The 18,983-nt window shown below is 56.2% G+C and overlaps 1 protein-coding gene across 1 annotated transcript; it reads left to right on the top strand.

The window, feature by feature from the left end:
- Positions 1 to 16,222: 16,222 nt before the first annotated feature.
- On the top strand, positions 16,223 to 18,570 carry RPL29 (ribosomal protein L29). The gene is made up of 4 exons (XM_027586788.1): positions 16,223 to 16,283; positions 16,696 to 16,740; positions 17,033 to 17,097; positions 18,071 to 18,570. The coding sequence occupies exons 2-4, from the start codon at positions 16,704 to 16,706 to the stop codon at positions 18,452 to 18,454; spliced, it is 486 nt and encodes a 161-aa protein (XP_027442589.1). The 5' UTR covers positions 16,223 to 16,283; positions 16,696 to 16,703; the 3' UTR covers positions 18,455 to 18,570.
- Positions 18,571 to 18,983: the final 413 nt, after the last annotated feature.

The following is an 18,983-nucleotide window of genomic DNA, read 5'->3' as shown; positions in this document are numbered from 1 at the left end:
ATCCGCTCCCAGTCTTATTCATAGTCTCGTTCAATTCCTGGAGCCCCCCTGCCCCCCCGCTCCCTCCTACCAGTCTTGCTCCTTATAGGCATCCCTCTGTCACCAGTCCTGTTCAGCTCATTTCCGGGAAATCGGAAGGCTTCTCTGTGTCTTTGAGGACCTCCTCCTCAGTCCAGCTGTGGCCCTCAGCACCAGGCTGATCCTGACCTCTGACCTCTGAACTTATATTAGCCTGAGTCTTGACCCTGACCTCAGACCACGTTTGGCTCTCCAGCCTCATCAAGTTCTGAGCAATGGCTCCTGCCCTCTGACCCCACGACTCCAAGCTAAGTCTGGACCTTTGGCTGCTGGGCAAGACTGAGGCCCAACCCTCTGATCTCTGACCTCAGCTCCAGTTCGTCCAAACCCTTAGGCCCAGGTTGAATCTGGGCCACCAGCCCCTGACTCCCACCCCAGGCTGAGCCCCCAGGCCAGAGGACTGGCCCCCCACTTCCCTCCCTGAGCCTCCGTCCTGGGCTCACCTCGGCTCCCAGCTTTGTCTCTCAGCGTGGAGGAGGCCCTGCATGCTCCTTACACTCACTCAGCCACCCCCACCCTGAGTTTTGAAGCAAGCTGACGCAAGGAGCACATCACACCCTGCGATTTATGACTCGAATGAGCAGAAGCTGGAAACATATGCTATTTTGGGGCTGAATCCTGGTGGTTTGGACTGCAGGGAAAGCAGAGCCCACAGCAGAGGGAAGGGGAGCATCCAGGCAGATGGACCCTCACGCACACAGACACCACATGGTGGGGTGCAGGGGCCGTGGGTAACCTGGGGCTGGGACCACGCCCCCCCCCGGGGGGTGGGCAGAGAGGCAAGCATGCCTGCACACCCTGACCAGGAAGAAACTAATTATGATAAATGCGACACCCCCTGCAACCCTTACACCCCGTTTTCTTTCCAGCTGTGGAACCCTTATCACGGGTGGCTCACACTAGAAACTGGGTCTGGGTCCTGGCTCTCCTTCCCATAAGCTGTGAGACCTAAGACATGCTGCTCAGCCTCCAACAGTCTCAGCATCCTCATCTGTAAAATGGGAATGTGATGCTACCTTCTTCACAGGCTTTTATGAAGAGGAAATGCCATCCCTGTGTATGCCTGGCACGTGGCAGGAGCAGCTACTAACTTTCTGTCAGAGATAAAGCCCATGTTCCAGTTGGAGGGTGGGTAGCTTCTCCCTCTGCTCCCACCTAAGGGCCCCTGGGGGACACAGTTCGGAAACCCTTGACCTAGATTCTAGGCTGGCAGTAGGACCAAAAGTAGCATTAGCTGATGATTACAGGAGCCGGGAGAGCATGGAATTTGTCAGCATGGAATTAGGTCACAGAATTCTTAAAAACAGAAGACCCACAGAAGCCAAAATCTCCACATCTGAAGGCACAGTGCTCTCCTAGTTCAAGAATGGAGGGCACCAACCAGGAAAGGATGGCTTCCTGTCTTGGATGGTAGGTTGGGGCACTGGCACACGCCCGTCAGCTTTTCCCTGGGTGTCCTGCAGCATCCAGGGACTGGGGGGGGCCCTTCAAAGCCCCCCCATTTCCTGAGGATTTGGGGGATTTCTTTCTTCCCCACTTCTACTCAGCTCAGGTGCCTGGCAAGGTCCAGCCCCTCCTAGGCCTCCTTCCTCCAACTGACCTCCTCTCTTGACCCCTCCCAGGACTGCCTGCCTAGATGCTGAGTCCCTTGGGGTGAATCCCAGGGGGCCATCCCTGCCGCCTCCAGGAACCCTGCAGAGTGGGCTCTGGACCCATCCGTGACCTCAGGCCCAACCCTCTCCAGGTTCCCTTTCCTCGAGACTGAAGTAAGGCAGTTGGCATCATTGGAAGAAGGTGGGCGCCCATGCACTGGGACCCTGCTGTGCACTCAACGCTGATTTGGGAAACGGAGTCAGATGGGGGTGACACGCCTGAGGCCACATTGCTGGGAAGCAGCAGGGGAGGATTTGACCGAAAGCTGCTGTCCCAAGAGGAGGGGCACGAGTGAGTTCCCAGGTGTGGGACCGGCTAGGGCTACCCTGCACGGGGCAGCAGCAGGGATCTACGGCCAGCGCGTCCTCACCCCGATCTCCAGGGGTGGCCCAGCCTCCACCACGGCTGGCCGAGCCCCGCCCCCGGTGCCATTCCGCATGACCTTTCCAGGTGGCTAATGAGGGCCCGGGCACCACTCAGTAATTGGCCTCATTAGGCGGCTGGGGCTGCCCAGGGGATGGGGTGGCGGATGCTGGGCCCTGTGGGGACAGGCCAGACAGCCTCCCGTTAATTACCTGAAAAATCAGACAATTAGGCCTCCTGCCACCCGCCTGCCCACGTCCCGCTGGCCCCTAATTACCGACGGCTGCTGAGCGGGCCGGGAGTGACCTGGATTTGGACCAAGGAGCAGCCATCGCCGTGTCGCCCCTCCCCCAGCCCTCATCCATCACAGGCGGTGGACACGGGAGGGGGGTTGGGAGGCAGGGGCGTTGTCTGTCCGGGATCCTCCGGTAGCCCCCTTCGCCAGCCCTGGACCCTTCCCACACACAATCCTCCCAACAAGGGTGGTCCTGGAAGAAAAGGGTTGGATGCCTATGCAGCCCTGGGGGTCCTCAGGGAAGATGGGTGGGCTGCTGGGGCAGGGCAAAGACTCAGAAAGGGGAGTCCAAGAGCCAGGGGGGTGATGGCATGACTGACCTCCCCCTTCTGCCTGGTCCCTCTGGGGAAAATATACTGGACTGTGTTCGGGAATAGAAATGGCCAAGAAGACAAAGCTGAGAGCCCTCCTGGGAGCCCCGGCCCAGGCCGGGAGAGGCTGGGGGCCCAAAACTGCCCTTGGGGAGCCCCCCTTCTCAGAGGGGAAGATGGACCTGGACAAAGCACAAGCAGAGTAAAGCCTGTGGTGTTGGGGGAGGTGTGGAGAAAGGGGACCCGGCTCTGTTGGGGCCTGGAGATCCTCCCGGAGGCAATGACCTTTAGGCTGAGCCAGGTGAGGGGTGCACTGTTCCCAGCAGAGAGAACAAGTGTGGGGGCCTGGGGTGGATGTCTCCCCACTGAAAGCCCTGGCGTGCACTGGGCAGTGACAGCAGCCCAGCCCCGGGGGCCTGAGCAGGGGAGCAGGATGGACGCAGTGGGGTTGGCTAAGGCAGGTGCACTGTCCCTCCACCTGAGCATGCTGGGAGCCACCATCTCTGCAGCCAGGGCCTGAAGGAGGAAGCCTGAGTGTTCCTTGGTAGCACTGAGGCAGCTTGCAGGAAGTACCTGGGCTACCTCCCTGACATCTTTCTTTTCCTTGTTTCTGTGCTAGGATTGAAAGTCCCCTCCCTTGTGTCCTTGGGGGCCTTGGAGGTCCAAAGATGCCGGCTGCACAGAGAACCAGTTACAGTCCAGAGAGGTCAAGAGGCTAAGCTGAGGTCACCCAGCCAGTTGGCTGGAGCGGGCCTCAGAGGTGTCCAGCCTGGTCTTCCGGTAGACCTCTGGGCCCAGCCGGGGGTGGAGCCCCGGCAGCAGGGTAGGGGAGAGGTAGGAAGGAGGCAGGACCACACGGGGAGGCTGGACCCTGCATTTGGGAGCTCATTTCCCTGGCTGCCAAAAGTTATGCCAAACCCATCTCCCAGCCTAGCTCCACTTCCAGATTTTTTCTTTCCCCAAAACCGTCCCAGAGAAGAAATGGGGGGAGGGTAGTGAGACCAGGATCCTAAAGAGACCCTGACCCTGCGTGTTTCCAGGCAGTGGGACAGCCCAGGGGCCTGCCTCCTGTGGCAGTTATGAGATGGGAAGGGGACACGCTCAGAAAGGCCTGAAGGCAGACAGTCAGGAGAGGCTCAGAACATCCCAGTATTCCTCTGTGGGCAGAAATCAACCAGGGGCGCCCGGGTGGCTCAGTCGTTGGGCGCCTGCCTTCGGCTCGGGTCATGGTCCCGGGATCCTGGGATCGAGCCCCGCATCGGGCTCCTTGCTCAGCGGGAGGCCTGCTTCTCCCTCTCCCATCGCCCTGCTTGTGTTCCCTCTCTCACTGTGTCTCTCTCTCTCAAATAAATAAATAAAACCTTAAAAAAAAAAAAAAAAGAAATCATCCAGAAGTTCCTGCTGTTGTTACTTTTGTAAAGTACAGACTCATTGGGTGTTTTTAGTGACTCCCTCACTTACTAGCTGTGTGAGCTTCACCTCTGAGACCCTGACTTTCTTCATCTATGAAAGGGGGATATGGAGAGAGCCTCCCTTGCAAGTTGCCATGGGAAAAAAATGAGACAAAATGTGAGTCCCTGGAGGTAAGCCGTGCGTACCTGCTCTCGAATCCTTTTGTCTCCCCATCTGTGAAACGGGCTCCGCAGCCCAGAAAGTCAGAGGCAATCCTCATTCCCCATGTTCTGTCTTTCTGTCCTTGGGCATCATTGAAATGTGCCAGAACTTGAGATGCTGGGCTTCCGAATGGCACTGCGCAGGCGCCCTGACATCCAGAATGCAGCGGAAAGGCTCGGAGAGACACGGGGCCTCAAGGATCTGTGGTTCAAGCAGAGCCTACCTGTGGCGGTAACGAGGGAGCAGAGTGGACTAGGGTAGGGAGGAACATGGTGTGGTCGCGTGCACGTGCGTGCGTGTGCGTGTGTGTGTGTGTGTGTGAGAGAGAGAGAGAGAGAGACAGACTGACTTGGGATGGGAGGTCAGTGGCAGCCAGGAAAGAAGAAGGCAGGGAGGGAGCCCTTGCAGAAAGCAGAAGGCAAAACAGGCTTTGGACGAGCAGAGGGACAGAGGAAAGACATTCCTGGAAGGAAGCTTTGTGAGCTGAGTCATGAAGGCGGGAATGTAGGTAGTCTTGGTGGAGAAGGTGGCTCTGAGATTTGGGAAGAAAAGAGTGAAAAGGTGTCAGGGTGGAGGAGCAGAATATATCTTCTTTAAAAAAAAAAAAAAAGACTGTCACTTTTAAAGTACTCTCTACACCCAACGTGGGGCTCAAACTCACAAACCTGAGATCAAGAGTCGCACATTCCACTGACTGAGCCCGCCAGGGGCCCCAGGAGCAGAATATGTCATATAATCACAACAGCGGTGCAGATGGGGTGGTATGTGCTGGGGGCTTCACACACATGCTGAGTCCTCCCGAGAACTGATGTGATCATCCCCCTTCACAGATACAGTAACTGAGGCTCAGCCAGCCAGTCACCTCCCTGAGGCCCCACACGAGGAAGCAGCAGAGCTGGGCTTTCAAGGAACAGTGTGTCCATCCAGCAGGCGCTGTGCTATGTGCCAGGGCCCAGGGGACAGAGAGCATCAGGATGGCCCTCAAGGAGCCACCCAGGACCAGGTCAGAGGTCTGGTCATAGGTGAAGCCCTGGCCTGGGGACTCCAGGTGTGGGCTTACCCTGGACTTGCCACCTTCACCTCGGCTTTGAAGCCAGGTCTCCTGACTCCCCGAACCGTGCTCCTTCACTGGCCCCCTTCTGAGTCTTGTGGGAAACCATCTTTCAAGCCAGGAAAATGGGGATGCACTCACTCTGCAGAGGACACCTGGAGCCAAACGTGGGTGGGGGCCCAGCGGCCCCCCCCTTCTAGGCATGTGCCCTAGACTGCCCTCCCCCGAGCCTCAGTTTCCCCATCTGTGCTGACAATCTCTGGTGTGACTGCTCCGTGCTCCACAACCCTAACTGCCACGGCTACCCAGGCATTTCCTGCTAAACATTCATGTGCTGCGTGGCCACTGCTGTAGGGATGTGGGGCCTCCAGGCTCCTGCCAAGAGTCAGGGCGCCATGACACACGCACATACACACATGCGTGCACACAGATATGCGCCCAGCCCTGTCGACTCACAGCTGTCTTGCTGTGCTTCCTGTCCTGTTCCTGCTCGCGTGAGTCCTCCCATAATCCCTCCCAGGTGCTTTGTGTTCCACCGCCGTATACTGAGGGCCCCAGGATCGTCACCCTGTGTCTGCCTCCCTCAGTGGGTGGGGACCTCCCGGGAGGTAGCCACTGTTCTTTTTCACAGTCTGGCGGCTGCCACAAAGAAGACGCTCCTTTAATGGGAATATTTGTTAAAGGAATGTATGGTTGGTTGGATGGACAGACGGATGGATAAATGGGTGGATAGATGGTTGCCTGATGGATTGGAGCATTGGATGATGCATCCGTTTCCTCTGGCCTGTCTAACAAATTACCACAAACTTAGCAGGAGAAATCGACACAAATCTATTATCTTACAGCTCTGGAGGTTAGAAATCTGAAATGGCTCTCACTAGGCTGAAATCAAGGCGTTGACAGGGCTGCGTTCCTCCTAAAGTTTCACTCCACCTTTTTGCTTTTCCAGCTTCGAGAGGCGCTTCACTTTCCTTGTCCTATGAGCCTATTATTTTATGTTGGGATGAGTCTTTCTCATGCTGCCATCATGTTCTCTCTTCTGATTCCCTTTTCCACTCTTTTTTTTTTTTTTTAAGATTTTATTTATTTATTTGACAGAGAGAGACACAGTGAGAGAGGGAACACAAGCAGGGGGAGTGGGAGAGGGAGAAGCAGGCTTCCTGTGGAGCAGGGAGCCCGATGTGGGGCTCCATCCCAGGACCCCGGGATCATGACCTGAGCCAAAGGCAGACGCTTAACGACTGAGCCACCCAGGCGCCCCTCCCTTTTCCACTCTTAAGGACCCTTGTAATTTCATTGGGACCCCCAGATAATCTAGGATAATCTCCCTATTTTAAGGTCAGCTGATTAACCACCTTAATTCTATCCATAATCTTAATTCCCCTTTGCCATGTTAAGTAACATATTCACAGGGTCTGAAGATTAGAATGTAGGCATCTTTTGAGGGCCATTATTCTGCCTACCGTAGAAGGGTAGATTTTTGTTTGGATGGTTGTATAGATGTACGGATGGATGAATGGATGGATGGACGAACAGCCAGCAGACTCAGCCCTCCAAGTGGACGTGAAGAGCTTGAGACAGAGCAAACATGTTAACCTCCCGTCTTCTGCATCCTCTGCTTCTATTAATGTAGTGCAAGAGCCCTGGGCCAAGGGAGGGATCTTTCCCAGGTTCTGCATTCCTCTCTATTGCATTTTATCTTCCCAACTGGCTCTGGCTCTCCCAGAGGTCGGGTATCCTGCCCCACCTACCAGTCTGGTACCCCAAGCCAAATTTGACCCTTGCCTGCCAATGAGTGAGAGAATGACTTTGTGGGATCTTTCACTGGGACGGGAGGTTGGAGGGGTGATAGGGGTGCAGGGGATGGGACTCCCACTGGATGAATGTGATGGAGTATCAGGGTGAGGAAGCAGAGAGAGCCTCCCGAGCTCACCCACTTTGGGATTCTTTTTTTTTTTTTTTGAGGGAGAAATCAATTCAATTTGTGTTTATTCCTTATCTATCTGTTTAAATACAATATTTGTTTAATGTAAAAGAATATCTGGAAGTGACAATGTATAATAATATAATGGCCACCGGTGACCGACCCCACAATACAGGCATAGGAATGAGATCTGCCTTGCGAGACCTAATCTCCCTGAGGCCTGGGATTCCTGTCGGTCTCGCTCTGGCCGCATCCCCTCCAGTATCAATAGTGCCCGGTGCCCTGTGAGCTGTTCGTGGGTGGAATTTTCCCGTGTGTGCCACCCCTACCCGACTCCTCCCTACCTGAGTGTATTAAGAATCTTGCCTCCTGGACCCTGACACAGCCCCCACCTGCTCTGAGGAGAGTCCGTCTCAGTCCTGCACCGAGGGGGTGACAGGGAGCCCAGTCTCACCAGACTGATGGAGGAGGTGGGATCGGGAGAGGCCTCAGCAGGCCCAGGAGTCAAGTGCTTCATCTTGCATTTGCACCCAGTTTTCAAATGAGGCTCATGGCAGGGAAGGGAGAAATAGGGAACAGGAGCCCCGATCCAAGCCCCTGTCCAGGCCGGAATGAGTGGAGGGGGCTCCTGCCCTGAAAGTATGTGGAGGGGATCTCCTCCAACACAGACTCTGTGCTGGAAGGAGCCCACTGCCACCACCTCAGCCGGGCTGGTCCCCCTCCATGATGCGAGTCCAGGGGTTAGGCCAGCCTCGGCCCCTAGCTCTGCTCCGTAAGCACCGTGCTCCGGGAGCAGGCCTCCCGGGGAAGGAGGTGAGAAAGGGCCACGCTGCCTGCAATATCCTGCACCCCTGCCCACCTACCAGCACGGCTTTTCTCCATCTCCTCTCAGGGAACCCCCTCTCCAGGCTGCTGCCACATTCCCACCCCCGCAGCCCCCAGGTCCCTCCTCCCGCTAGGGTGGGAGCACAGCAATTCAAGTTATATTTAGCCAAGCCTCATCCTCCAGGAGCCGCAAGTCAAGGGGAAGCCGCCCCCGCACCTCCAGGAGCTGCTTGTGGAAAACGATTAAAACCAGAGCTGCCAGGCCCGTGCCAGGCAGGCAGCCGTGCAGAGACAGGCCCATTCAGGCCCACCGGGCTCTCGCTGCTGGCTCCCAGAGCTGCGGCCTCGTTGCCAGGAGTGGCGGGGGTCTCCACACGCCCCTCACGGCCACCACTGCTCAGCAGCTGCTCCTCAGCCTGCCTACAGTGAGCAGGGCACCCCAGGGCAGCCCCGCTCTCCCATCTCTCTCCCCCTGGGCAGGGCACCTTGGGGGAGGGCAGCCTCCCTGTTTCCAGGGAAGATTTGGGGTTTGGGGAAGGACCTCTATGCTGCCTGCCTGGCCTTCTGGTTGCTTTAAGGCTGGTCCCAGGAGGGCTACTGAGTCAGACAGAGACCATGGGAGAGGCCCTGGTAAGTGCTTGGCTGGAACGGGTCCCTGAAGCCTCACCACAACCTGGCAGGGAGGTAGTGTCCTCATCCTATAGTCTTACAGGAGGGGACAATGAGCCACAGGCGTTCAGTATTTGCTCCAACTCACCCAGCTGCTAAGTGTCAGGCAGGATCTGGGTCGTACTCTCCAACCTTCCCCAGTGGATGGGCCGGGCCGGAATGTGATGGCCAGCTAATGAACAAGCGTGGGGCCGGCTCAGAGAGGAAGGACTCACCAGTGTTGTCCTGCGGGGAAGAGGTAGGCCCCCCACTCTCGGCCACTTGCTGTGGGGTCCAGAGCACACTCTACCCCAGGGTCATTCCCTCAGGAGAGGCATCGCCCTCCTTTCCCGAAGCTGTCACCCGTGTGAGAGTCTTAGGCGGGGTCCAAGCCCAGAAGAGCTTCCAGAAGTGGCTTTGACGGAGGAGAAGCTGGTGACCCTGGGCAAGTCACTTCATCTTTCTCAGCCTCGGCTTCCCCACCTGCAGCATGGGAGTAGCGAGAGAAGCCGCTCTGAGGGTACGGCGAGGACCAGCGAGGACCAGGGATGAGCAAGGCAAAGCTCCTGGCTCCACGCCCCGGCAGAGGGCCCCTTTCGCTGCTGGAGCCCTGGACTTGGGCTGTGTGCTGGGAAGGTGGGGACACCCACCGTGGGCCAGGCCCCAGGGCTTTGAGGGTGCAGCTCAGGGAGGCCCTGATCAGCTGGGGTCTGGTGCCAGAGAGTCCCCCGCCCCCGCCCCACCTCTGCCTGTTCTCCCCGCCTTTGAGCCCAACAGTGTGCCTCCTCTGCCAGGAAGACTTCCAGGTTCCTCCTCCAACCTCCAGAGGCTCCTGGCCTGGATGGACCCCTCTCTGTTCCACGTCTTGGTGTGCTAGGCCTACAGCTGCCTCTCCTCCCAGCCCTCCAGGCTCTGTGCACAGGAGATGCTCCTGGTGATGGTGGCCACAGCTCAGGTCCAGCAAACATAAGGGGTTTCAAGCTTGGGGTCCATCCACAGATCTCTTGGGTGGATCCCGAGGTCATCCTTTCTCTTTGCTGCATGGCAAGCATCTGCCCCAGCCTGAGTGGCTGAACCCATTCCATGGAGGAGGGGTGGAAGGGGAGTGAGCGGCAGCCCCTGGGAAGTTGAAGGATTTACCCAGTGACACAGCTGGGATAGGGCCGTGTGCCTGGGCCAAAGCTCAATGCCTATGGCCACAAGCCCTTCTTCCCCTTTAGGGTCCCCAGCCTTCCTGAATGTGCCCCTCCTCAGATCCCCAGCTCCCCTCTGCTCTTTCCGGTGTCCCTTGTGCCTCCCTAAACAGGGCTGGGCCTCCTTCTCCCTCATTCCATCCATGATGTACTGGGACCTTGGAGGGGGTTTTACTGAAGCACTAAATGGGGAGGAGACAATGGCAAGCCCAGAGCCTTCCCAAGACCTCCCCCACCCCACCCCATGGGGGTATGATCCTCCTGCAGCCCTGTCCAGCCCCCTCACATGCACCTACTCCACCACCACCCCCCACCCCGCAAGTCAGTTCTCTGAGCCCCTGAGCCTCTCCTCCATTCACATCCTGCCAGTCCCTGCCCGCCCGAGGCCAACTGACCCCTGCCTCCTCCCAGGGTCACTGCCACCACCACCACACCCGGTCCTTTCTAGGCCTGTCCTGGGTGAGTGGGTCTGAGCCGAGGCAGGGGGTAGCCCAGAGGATGCCCCCACTTGGGACATCTGTTGACCATAGAGGCCCCAGGCTTCTCCCAGGTCACCTGGGGGTAGGGGAGTCAGTGTCACAGGGCTCCCTCTATGGCCTCACCGGGCATACACCATCCCATGCTTCTCCGGGTCCTCGTGGGCATCCGGACCACAGCAGTTCTCCATGTGGCTGTGGGACCTCTAGCAAGTCATGCCCAAGGACTCTTGTCTCTCCATCTGTGAACTACAGTAACGAGAACGCCATCACCACCGCCCCCCCTCCAAGGCTGTTGTGAGGTCCGCGAACGCACAGCCAGGCTCTGGGATACTTCCTGCCTGCTCAGCACTGGGTGCAGTTCTCCCTCTCTGTTACAGATGGGGAGACTGAGGCTCAGAGATGTGAAGTCACTCTGCGGGTGGGTGGCAGTCAGCTTTGAACCCAAGCCCCCCTGATGCCAAAACCATGTCCTCCAGTCACTCTGAGGTGGGCCAGCAGGGGCGGTACCCACAGGCTTCGCTTTCTCTGCCCTGAGCTCTCTTTGGGGAAAACACCCCACCCCCACCCCCATCACCACCAGGAGCTTGGTTGGAGCCAGGGGACCCAACTTACCCCGGATCACCTGCCAAGAATGGGCAGACCGAGGCTTGATCCATGGCGGGGGGGGGGGGGGGCGTGGAGAAGCAGGTGTGTGTGTGTGTGTGTGTGAAAAGGGAGAGAGAGAGAGAGATTGGGGAGGCTCAGAGGGTTCCCAGGAGAGGGGAACTCCAGCCTGCCAGCAGCTGCATCATTCCATCCACGGGCCTGTGCTGCCGCCGTGTGGACAACAGGCTCACATTCCCGGCTGCCCACACTGCATCCCTCCTGGGCCAGAGGGGCCCCCCCCGCCCCCCGAGGGAAAATCAGTGGCCTGGGGCTGTTGAAGGCATACCCAGTGACCTGAGGGATGGGCTGCGCCTCTAAGCCTCTACCTGAACTGTGCTCTCTTCCTGCCAGGTCCTGAGCCCCAGCCTGGCATCAAACCCTGCCCACCACCTTTCCTTCTCCAGGGGCTTTGCATCCCAGACTCCCAGAGTTAAGGGAACTTAAGAGTTGTATCCCCCATCCTTCTAAACCATACTTCATCCTCCATCCTCAGCAATTAAACCACTGCTGACACACCTATTGTATCAGGGAACTCACTGCTTCTGGAAACTCACTGCTTCGTGGTTTGGGGGAAATTTTGATTGCATAGATGATCCTCATCCATGGAGCTGGTATTTGCCTCCCTCAGTCACAACTCGGCCTTCTGGAACCACCCAGTGCCAGGTGGCCTCTCACTTGGGCATTTCTTTCTTTCTTTTTTTTTTTTAAAGATTTTATTTATTTATTTGAGAGAGCGAGAATGAGAGAGAGAGAGCACATGAGAGGGGGGAGGGTCAGAGGGAGAGGCAGACTCCCCGCCGAGCAGGGAGCCCGATGCGGGACGCGATCCCGGGGCTCCAGGATCATGACCTGAGCCGAAGGCAGTCGCTCAACCAACTGAGCCACCCAGGTGCCCCTCACTTGGGCATTTCTAATCCAATGGTTAGGGGCTCTTCTTCTCTGTCCCCCAGTCTTCTACCAAGAAAGCATCCCGGTTCTGATAATCCACTCACAGTCCCTCTTATTTGGGCACACTGGGGGTCCCTGTCTCTCTGGAACTGCAGGACTGGGGGGACCCAGGACCCCTGAGGACTGTCACTTCCCCCCATCCTGGCCCTCCCTTGGATCCTGTCCTCATTTCTAGCACTCACCTGCCACTGACAATTTCCCTAAGCCTTGTCCCCCTCTCCAGAGGCCTTGTAGGGAAAAAGCATGGTTGGGACTGACAATGATTGAGCACCTAATGTGTACTCAGCCCAGTGTCCAGTGCTTTGCTCAAAGTATCCAGTTTTACCCCGTGAGGCAATTATTGTGTTTGTCCCCAGGTTACGCTCAGACTGAGGCTTAGAGAGCAGAGACCTGACTTGGTAGAAGAGCAGACTCTTATCTCTGTGAAATCCCTCCAGGCTGACTGGCTTCCTGCCTCCTGATTCTGCCATCTGCCTGGATTTGTGAAATGTGTACATTTAATTCCTCAAATATTTATCAGGTCCCTGCATGTACCTGGGGCTGTGCTAGGCACAGCAGAAACAACCCCGGATGTCTTCGACCCTGTTACTTTGCTGAGTGGGCCCCACTGATCCTACTTCGGCTGTGGTTGGGCTGTTGCTCTGGACAAGGCCTGGGCAAGACGCTGCCACTGCAGGTCACATGGCACAGTGGGTCACATCCCGCCCAGCGGAAGGCTCATCTGGCCCCCGAGGCTCACCTCTCCATCTTGCGCCAAGACACTGGCAAGGGGCCTGGAGGATAGACACTCTGCATAGTCTAGCGAGTAGCTCTGCCCATGGCGAGGCCACAGAGGATGGCAAGTGGACCCAGGCCTCCACATGGACCTGAGATGGGGCAAGAGCTGCTCGCTCACAGAGGGTAGAAGTGTGTGAACCCTGGAGGAAGGGTTAAGTTTTTCACGTTTTTTGTGTCAGAGACTACTTTGACATCTGGTGATGTTTCTACTGACCTCTTTCAGAAAAATGTGTGTGTGGGGGGGGAGTTTGTTTGTTTGTTTATTTAAAGTAATCTCTACACCCAACGTGGGGCTCGAACTCACGACCCCAAGATCAAGAGTCTCATGCTCTTCCAACTGAGCCAGCTAGGCACTCCCAGAATAATGTTTTTAAATGTGTAAAATAAAATAGGATTACCAAGATTTTCATGAACAAGGAAGGATGTCCACGAATTATGACTGAATGAATAAAATCAGGTTACAACAGAGCTTCTTTTTTTAAGATTTTATTTATTTATTTATTTGAGAGAGAGAGCTCAAGGGAGAAAGAGCAAAAATGGGGCAGGGGTGGAGGTGGTGGGCAGAGGGAGCAGCAGACCCCCGCTGAGCAGGGAGCCCAATGCAGGGCTCGATCCCAGGATCCCAAGATCATGACCTGAGCTGAAGGCAGACACTTAACTGACTGAGCCACCCAGGTGCCCCAAAAGAGCTTTTATGGAAGGAAGGAAAGAAAGAAAGAGAGAGAGAGGAAACTATCCTTATACATATGGCAAGCCCTACCATCTTTCCTCCCTTGAAAAGCATGGCAGGCCAGTGGCTCCAAGGTCATGTTCCCCTTTGGCCCCGGAACAAGTCCCCTCAGATCACCGTCAAAGCCCCTGGCTCTTGTCACTGCTCCGCCTTTGCCTGGCAGCCAGGATTTCACCCTGGGCCAATCCCTCTAGCAGCTCCAACGTCAGTGAGTGACCATCACCTCTCTGAATCTGCCTCCGCCATCAGACTACAGCTCTCTGCTCGCTGCTTGCTCTGCCACTGTCATAAGAGCCTGGCAAAACTGAGTTCCGAGCAGGTGTCACTGCTCACTTTTTAGGAGCTCACTGTGGGAGCTTCTGCTCACCCGGAAGGCCACGCGGTGGAGCCACCTGCTTCCTTTAAAGTCATTCCAGCCCCCTCTGCCGGCCCCTACCCTGCCTGCTCCTCTTTCTCAAGGGTGCAGCAGTCAAACTTTCTTCTCCCTGTCCCACCCTCCAGGCCCACCTCTCCCACTCCCTGAGCCGAGGCCCTGACTCCCCGGCAGAGACTGTGCCATCCCTACTTCCCACAGCCCCCACCTCTGCCCACTGGCTCCCCGTCCTGTTCTCAGCAGCCCTCAGGACTGCTCCTCTGGACCCCTTCCCTCTGGCCTCAACCGTTTCTTGGCCCTAGGTCCCCCTGCCAGCGTCTAAACGTGTTCTTCCTTCTCCGGACTCACACTTGCCAGATTTCTCTCCCCCTTCTCAGGAATGCTTTGGTAAGGTGTCACTGCCACGTCTGGTCTCCGCATCCTTCTTTCCCCCCTGCACTCCCCAACTCTCTGCAATATGCTCCTGTCACTCCATGAATCCACTTTGCCAAAGAACTGTCCATGCAGCTGGGGTCTACTAGGTTCCTGTTCTGCATCAAGTGCTATGTCAAGCAATGGGAAAGGAAAAGTGACCAAACCGTCCTGAACTCATGGCTCTTGTGCCAATGGACACATATACAAGTAAGTAAAGAACAGAATTAGAGTCTGGACAGTTCTGTGAAGGAAGCAAAGAGAATGATAGGACAGAAAACAACTGGGGAGATGGAGTGGAGTGTATCTATTTTAGATAGGGCATCCTAGGGAGGCCTCTCCAAGAAAGCACGCCATCCAAAGAGCAGGGAGAAGGTAGTCCAGAGGGAGGGGATAGCAAGTGCAAAGGCCCTGAAGTCGGAACAAGCATTCATGGGCGCCTGGGTGGCTCAGTCTGTTAAGCGTCTGCCTCCGACTCAGGTCATGATCCCAGGGTCCTGGAATGGAGCCCCACATCACATCACATCAGGCTCCCTTGGACTGAGCCCTGCGTTGGGCTCCCTGCTCAGCAGAAAGCCTGCTTTTCCCTCTCCCACTCCCCCTGCTTGTGCTCCTTCTCTCGCTGTGTCTCTCTGTGTCAAATAAATAAACAAAAATCTTTAAGAAAGAAAGAGAGAAAGAAAGAAAGAGAAAGAGAGAAAGAAAGAAAGAAAAAGAAAGAAAGAGAAAGAAAGAAAGAAAAAGAAAGAAAGAAAGAAAGAAAGAAAGAAAGAAAGAAAGAAAGAAAGAAAGAAAGAAAGAAAGAAAGAAAGAAAGAAAGAAAGAAAGAAAAGGAAAGAAAAAAGAAAAGTACCCCTGGCTACTGTGCAGAGAATGGACTGTAGGGGGCAGAGGTAGACGGGGGAGCTGTGAGCAGGCTGGGGGAACCTGGAACCGAGCCGGGGCAGTGGGTGTGGAGAAGAGTGTATAAGTTACACTGGACTTGGGATGCAGCTGATCAGGGAGAGGATGGAGGCCAGAGTAGCCCCTGAGTTTTGGGCTTGAACATCTGGGTGAATGCTGGTACTGTTCACAGAAATGGGGAAGGTTGGGAGGGACAGGGCTTTTATTGCTTTGTTTTGAGGAGGCCAGTGATCCAGATGTTTCTGTTTAGATGCATTAAATGTGATACGCCTATTGGACATCCAAAGTGAGTTAGACCTTGCCTCCCGACAACTCTCCCCCCGCCACACACACAGTTCAGTCTCCACACAGCAGTGGGGGCTGAGGGCGTTGTCAAAGACACAAGGCAGATCTTGTCATTGAAAGTCTTCAAAGGCCTTCCCTTGCTTTGGAAATAAACTCTGCCTCCCCTAACCCTGGCAACTCCCTCCCTATCATTCACTTCTCTCCAAACCCATGGGCTTTTTTTCTTTCCTGCCAAGCATGAATGCTTGTTTTGTTTTTAAGATTTTATTTATTTGAGAGAGAGAGATCACGAACAGGGGGGAGGGGTAGACGGAGAAGCAGGCTCCCTGCTGAGCAGGAGCAGGGAGCCCGATGCGGGGCTCAATCCCAGGACCTCGGGATCATGCCCTGAGCCCAAGGCAGACGCTTAACGACTGAGGCCCCCAGGTGCCCCCAAGGGTACTTTTCAAGAGCACGAGTCTGTCATTCCTTGCCTAGCATGCATCCCTCAAAGACTCCCTTCGTCTTCGGGACCTTTCACGAAAACTGGGTCCCAAGAGCTTGGTCCATGAGGAATAAGCGTACGTAAAACCTGCAGAAAGCAGGGCCAGGCCCATAACACCGCCTTCGCTTCCGACTTATACCCTCCCGGGCTTCGGAACCTTTCTTCCCGGCGCTGGGGGAAACTTTTCCAGAAGTACCTTCCGGCCTCGACGACCCTATTTCCCGTGCTGCACCGCGGCTTTCCTCTTTCTCTTTCTCTTCCGGTCCGAGGTGCTTCGGGAGCCGCGGTCTTCGGTGAGAATTGGCCGCGCGGTATCTGGAACCATCCGCGCCTCCTAGCCGGCGGCCGGACGCAAAACCGGGAAGGACAGAGAGGCCGGCTGCATGGCTCTGGGGAGCGGAGGGCGCGGGTGGTGCTTGTGGGTTCTCAAGGAGTGGATGGGAGAGGGAGAACTCGGATTTGGGGTAGAGCGCAGTCTGGTGAGGGCGGGTTGGTTCCAGGGCCCTCTTACCCGAGTTCGGGAGGCCGGGACCGGCGTGGGGTCGTGCTGAGTAAGTGGAGGCCGATGGAGGCCGCAGATACGGGGCCCCTGTGCTGCAGCTTCATTCTGGCTTCTGGCCCCACGTCCTTCCAGATCAGGGCGGCAGTGAGAGGCCCAGCCAGCCTGGCGAGCCCCCAGCCCTGATCTCCACTCTCCTCCCCCAGGTGCAGACATGGCCAAGTCTAAGAACCACACCACGCACAACCAGTGTAAGTTCCCCCGGCCCCGCCTCCGTCTCACTTTAGACCCTGACAAGGATTGGGGACACTCTGGGCCTGGGGCTGGCTTTGTTTTCGGCCAGGATGACCTCCGGGTTATAGTTTTAAGAAGCCAGGGGTCCTCTTGAGATGCCCACAGTGCTTTGCATTCAGGGATAAGGGCTATTCCCTCTCTCGAGAAGACCTGCTCTGGGAAATAATGGTTTTCCCAGGCTGGCCAGCCGTGATGTGTGGTCTTACTAGAGCAAGTCTCGTTTGGTCTAACACCTTTGCTTCCCCGCAGCACGAAAATGGCACAGAAATGGCATCAAGAAACCCCGGTCACAAAGATACGAATCTCTTAAGGGGGTGAGTGAGGAGGGTGTCCGTTTGGCCCCCGTTGCACAGCTAGAGCATCTCCTGTATCTCTCTCCGGCTTCAGCATCTGCCTGAGCAGCGACTCCCGCGTCTTGGCCCGGACCACCAAAGCCCACAGTTTTTCTCTCCAGCCAGCTTTTGCCTGGACTTCACGTTCTGCCAAAGCCATAATAAACCTTTGCTTGGCTTTTCCCAGCCCAGATTGTAACTCCCTAGTCAGGTGTAACCTGCCTCGGGAGGGTAGTTTGTCCCCCTTGCTTATCCAGAACACTTAAGGAGAGAAGTGGCCTTACCTTTGTGTACCAGGTACCCTGTGAGAGCCTTGTATTCCACCAGCCTGTGGCCTTGATCTGACCTCATGCAGGGCTTGGGGGCAGCTTTCCTTGCTGTGCCAAGGAGTTCTCAGCTGAGAAGGCTGAGGCTGGAGGGTCTAAGCAAGAGAACGGGGTCCTGTCTGTCCCCTGTGCCCTTGGTCTCTGGTCTGTGGAATGAACCATTAAATCTCTGAACCGCGGTTTCCCCATCTTCGTCTCTTTTTCAACCTCATTTGCTGTGTATCTGTTGGACCAGGCTTGGTGCTTAACTGACACCTTCCTTTAAAGAGGTGGGGATGGCCCTGAGGGGTTTCAGGAAAACCTCAGCCCTGCAAACCTGGCTGTTGGGACAGCCTTCATTTGTTCTTTCCTTCTGCGCTTGGCCTTTGAGCTCAGTTGGGCTCTGGGCATAAAGCCCTGAAAATATGGTCTGTATGTAGCATTAGCAGGGTAGAGTGGTGGCTTTGGGGGTTGTAGCACATGTTTCTTTGCAGGTAGTTTGTAAGGGGTGTGTATTTGAGCATTTAAGTTTGACTTGATGCTGTCTATGCCCCCAATAGTCTCCTGGTGCAGCTATGGAGAGGGCCACCAGCGGTGGCTTGGGGCCCCACATGCTGCACTTACAGCCTGTACCTTTCCTTGCCTTCCAGGTAGACCCCAAGTTCTTGAGGAACATGCGCTTTGCCAAGAAGCACAACAAGAAGGGCCTGAAGAAGATGCAGGCCAACAACGCCAAGGCCATGAGTGCACGTGCAGAGGCTATCAAGGCCCTCGTCAAGCCCAAGGAGGTCAAGCCCAAGATCCCAAAGGGCGGCAGCCGCAAGCTCAATCGACTTGCCTACATCGCTCACCCCAAGCTCGGGAAACGTGCTCGTGCCCGCATTGCCAAGGGTCTCAGGCTCTGCCGGCCAAAGGCCAAGGCCAAGGCTCAAACCAAGGCCCAGGCTGTGGCTCCGGCTCCGGCTCCGGCTCCAGCTCCTGCTGCAGCTCCGGCTCCCAAAGGTGCCCAGGCCCCCACAAAGGCTCCAGTGTAGAGGCTTGTGTCTGTCAGGGTGAGGACAGGACTGGTGTGACCCCAGGGCTTCTATCTGCACGGGGCTGGTGTCCTCCTTTGCTCTTTGTACAAATAAACCTGTGGCAGGCTCTGTCAGTTGGCCTGTGTCTGTGGTCCACAGACTGGGGTATGGGTGGGAGTCGGGGGAAATGGGGCCCTGGAGTACAAGAAAGGGACCTAGTGAAAGACATGGTGGAGAGCCTTAGGGGGGCTGGGGCACATAGCCTGCTGGATTGGTTAGTCTGGCGAGGAAGGAGAATTCCCAAATATCCTGATAAGTCTTGAAGTTTATCCCGGGGATAAAGAGAAGGACCCTGCTGAGTTCTGCACTCCGGCCTGAGGCGGTCCAGTGTACACAGCCAGCATCCATCACTCTGGGTTGTGCTGGGGGCCCCGGGATGCAGGGCAGTGGTGGCACTGCCTTATTGATAAAGCTGGGCCGGACCTTACTGTGCCTCCTGGATCAGCTGCTTCCTCCTCTGCAAAGTTAGAGCAGCTAGTGAGGCAAG

Source organism: Zalophus californianus, chromosome 1 (assembly GCF_009762305.2).
Source record: "Zalophus californianus isolate mZalCal1 chromosome 1, mZalCal1.pri.v2, whole genome shotgun sequence".
Lineage (NCBI taxonomy): Eukaryota > Metazoa > Chordata > Mammalia > Carnivora > Otariidae > Zalophus > Zalophus californianus.
The sequence above is the reverse complement of the archived record's forward strand: the minus strand, read 5'-3'. Positions and strand labels throughout refer to the sequence as shown.

Coding starts and splice junctions, on each gene's coding strand:
- RPL29 (XM_027586788.1), top strand. CDS start 16,704: ATGGCCAAGTCTAAGAACCACACCACGCACAACCAGT. Junction 16,741..17,032: donor CCACACCACGCACAACCAGT/GTAAGTTCCCCC, acceptor GCTTCCCCGCAG/CACGAAAATGGCACAGAAAT. Junction 17,098..18,070: donor GATACGAATCTCTTAAGGGG/GTGAGTGAGGAG, acceptor CTTGCCTTCCAG/GTAGACCCCAAGTTCTTGAG.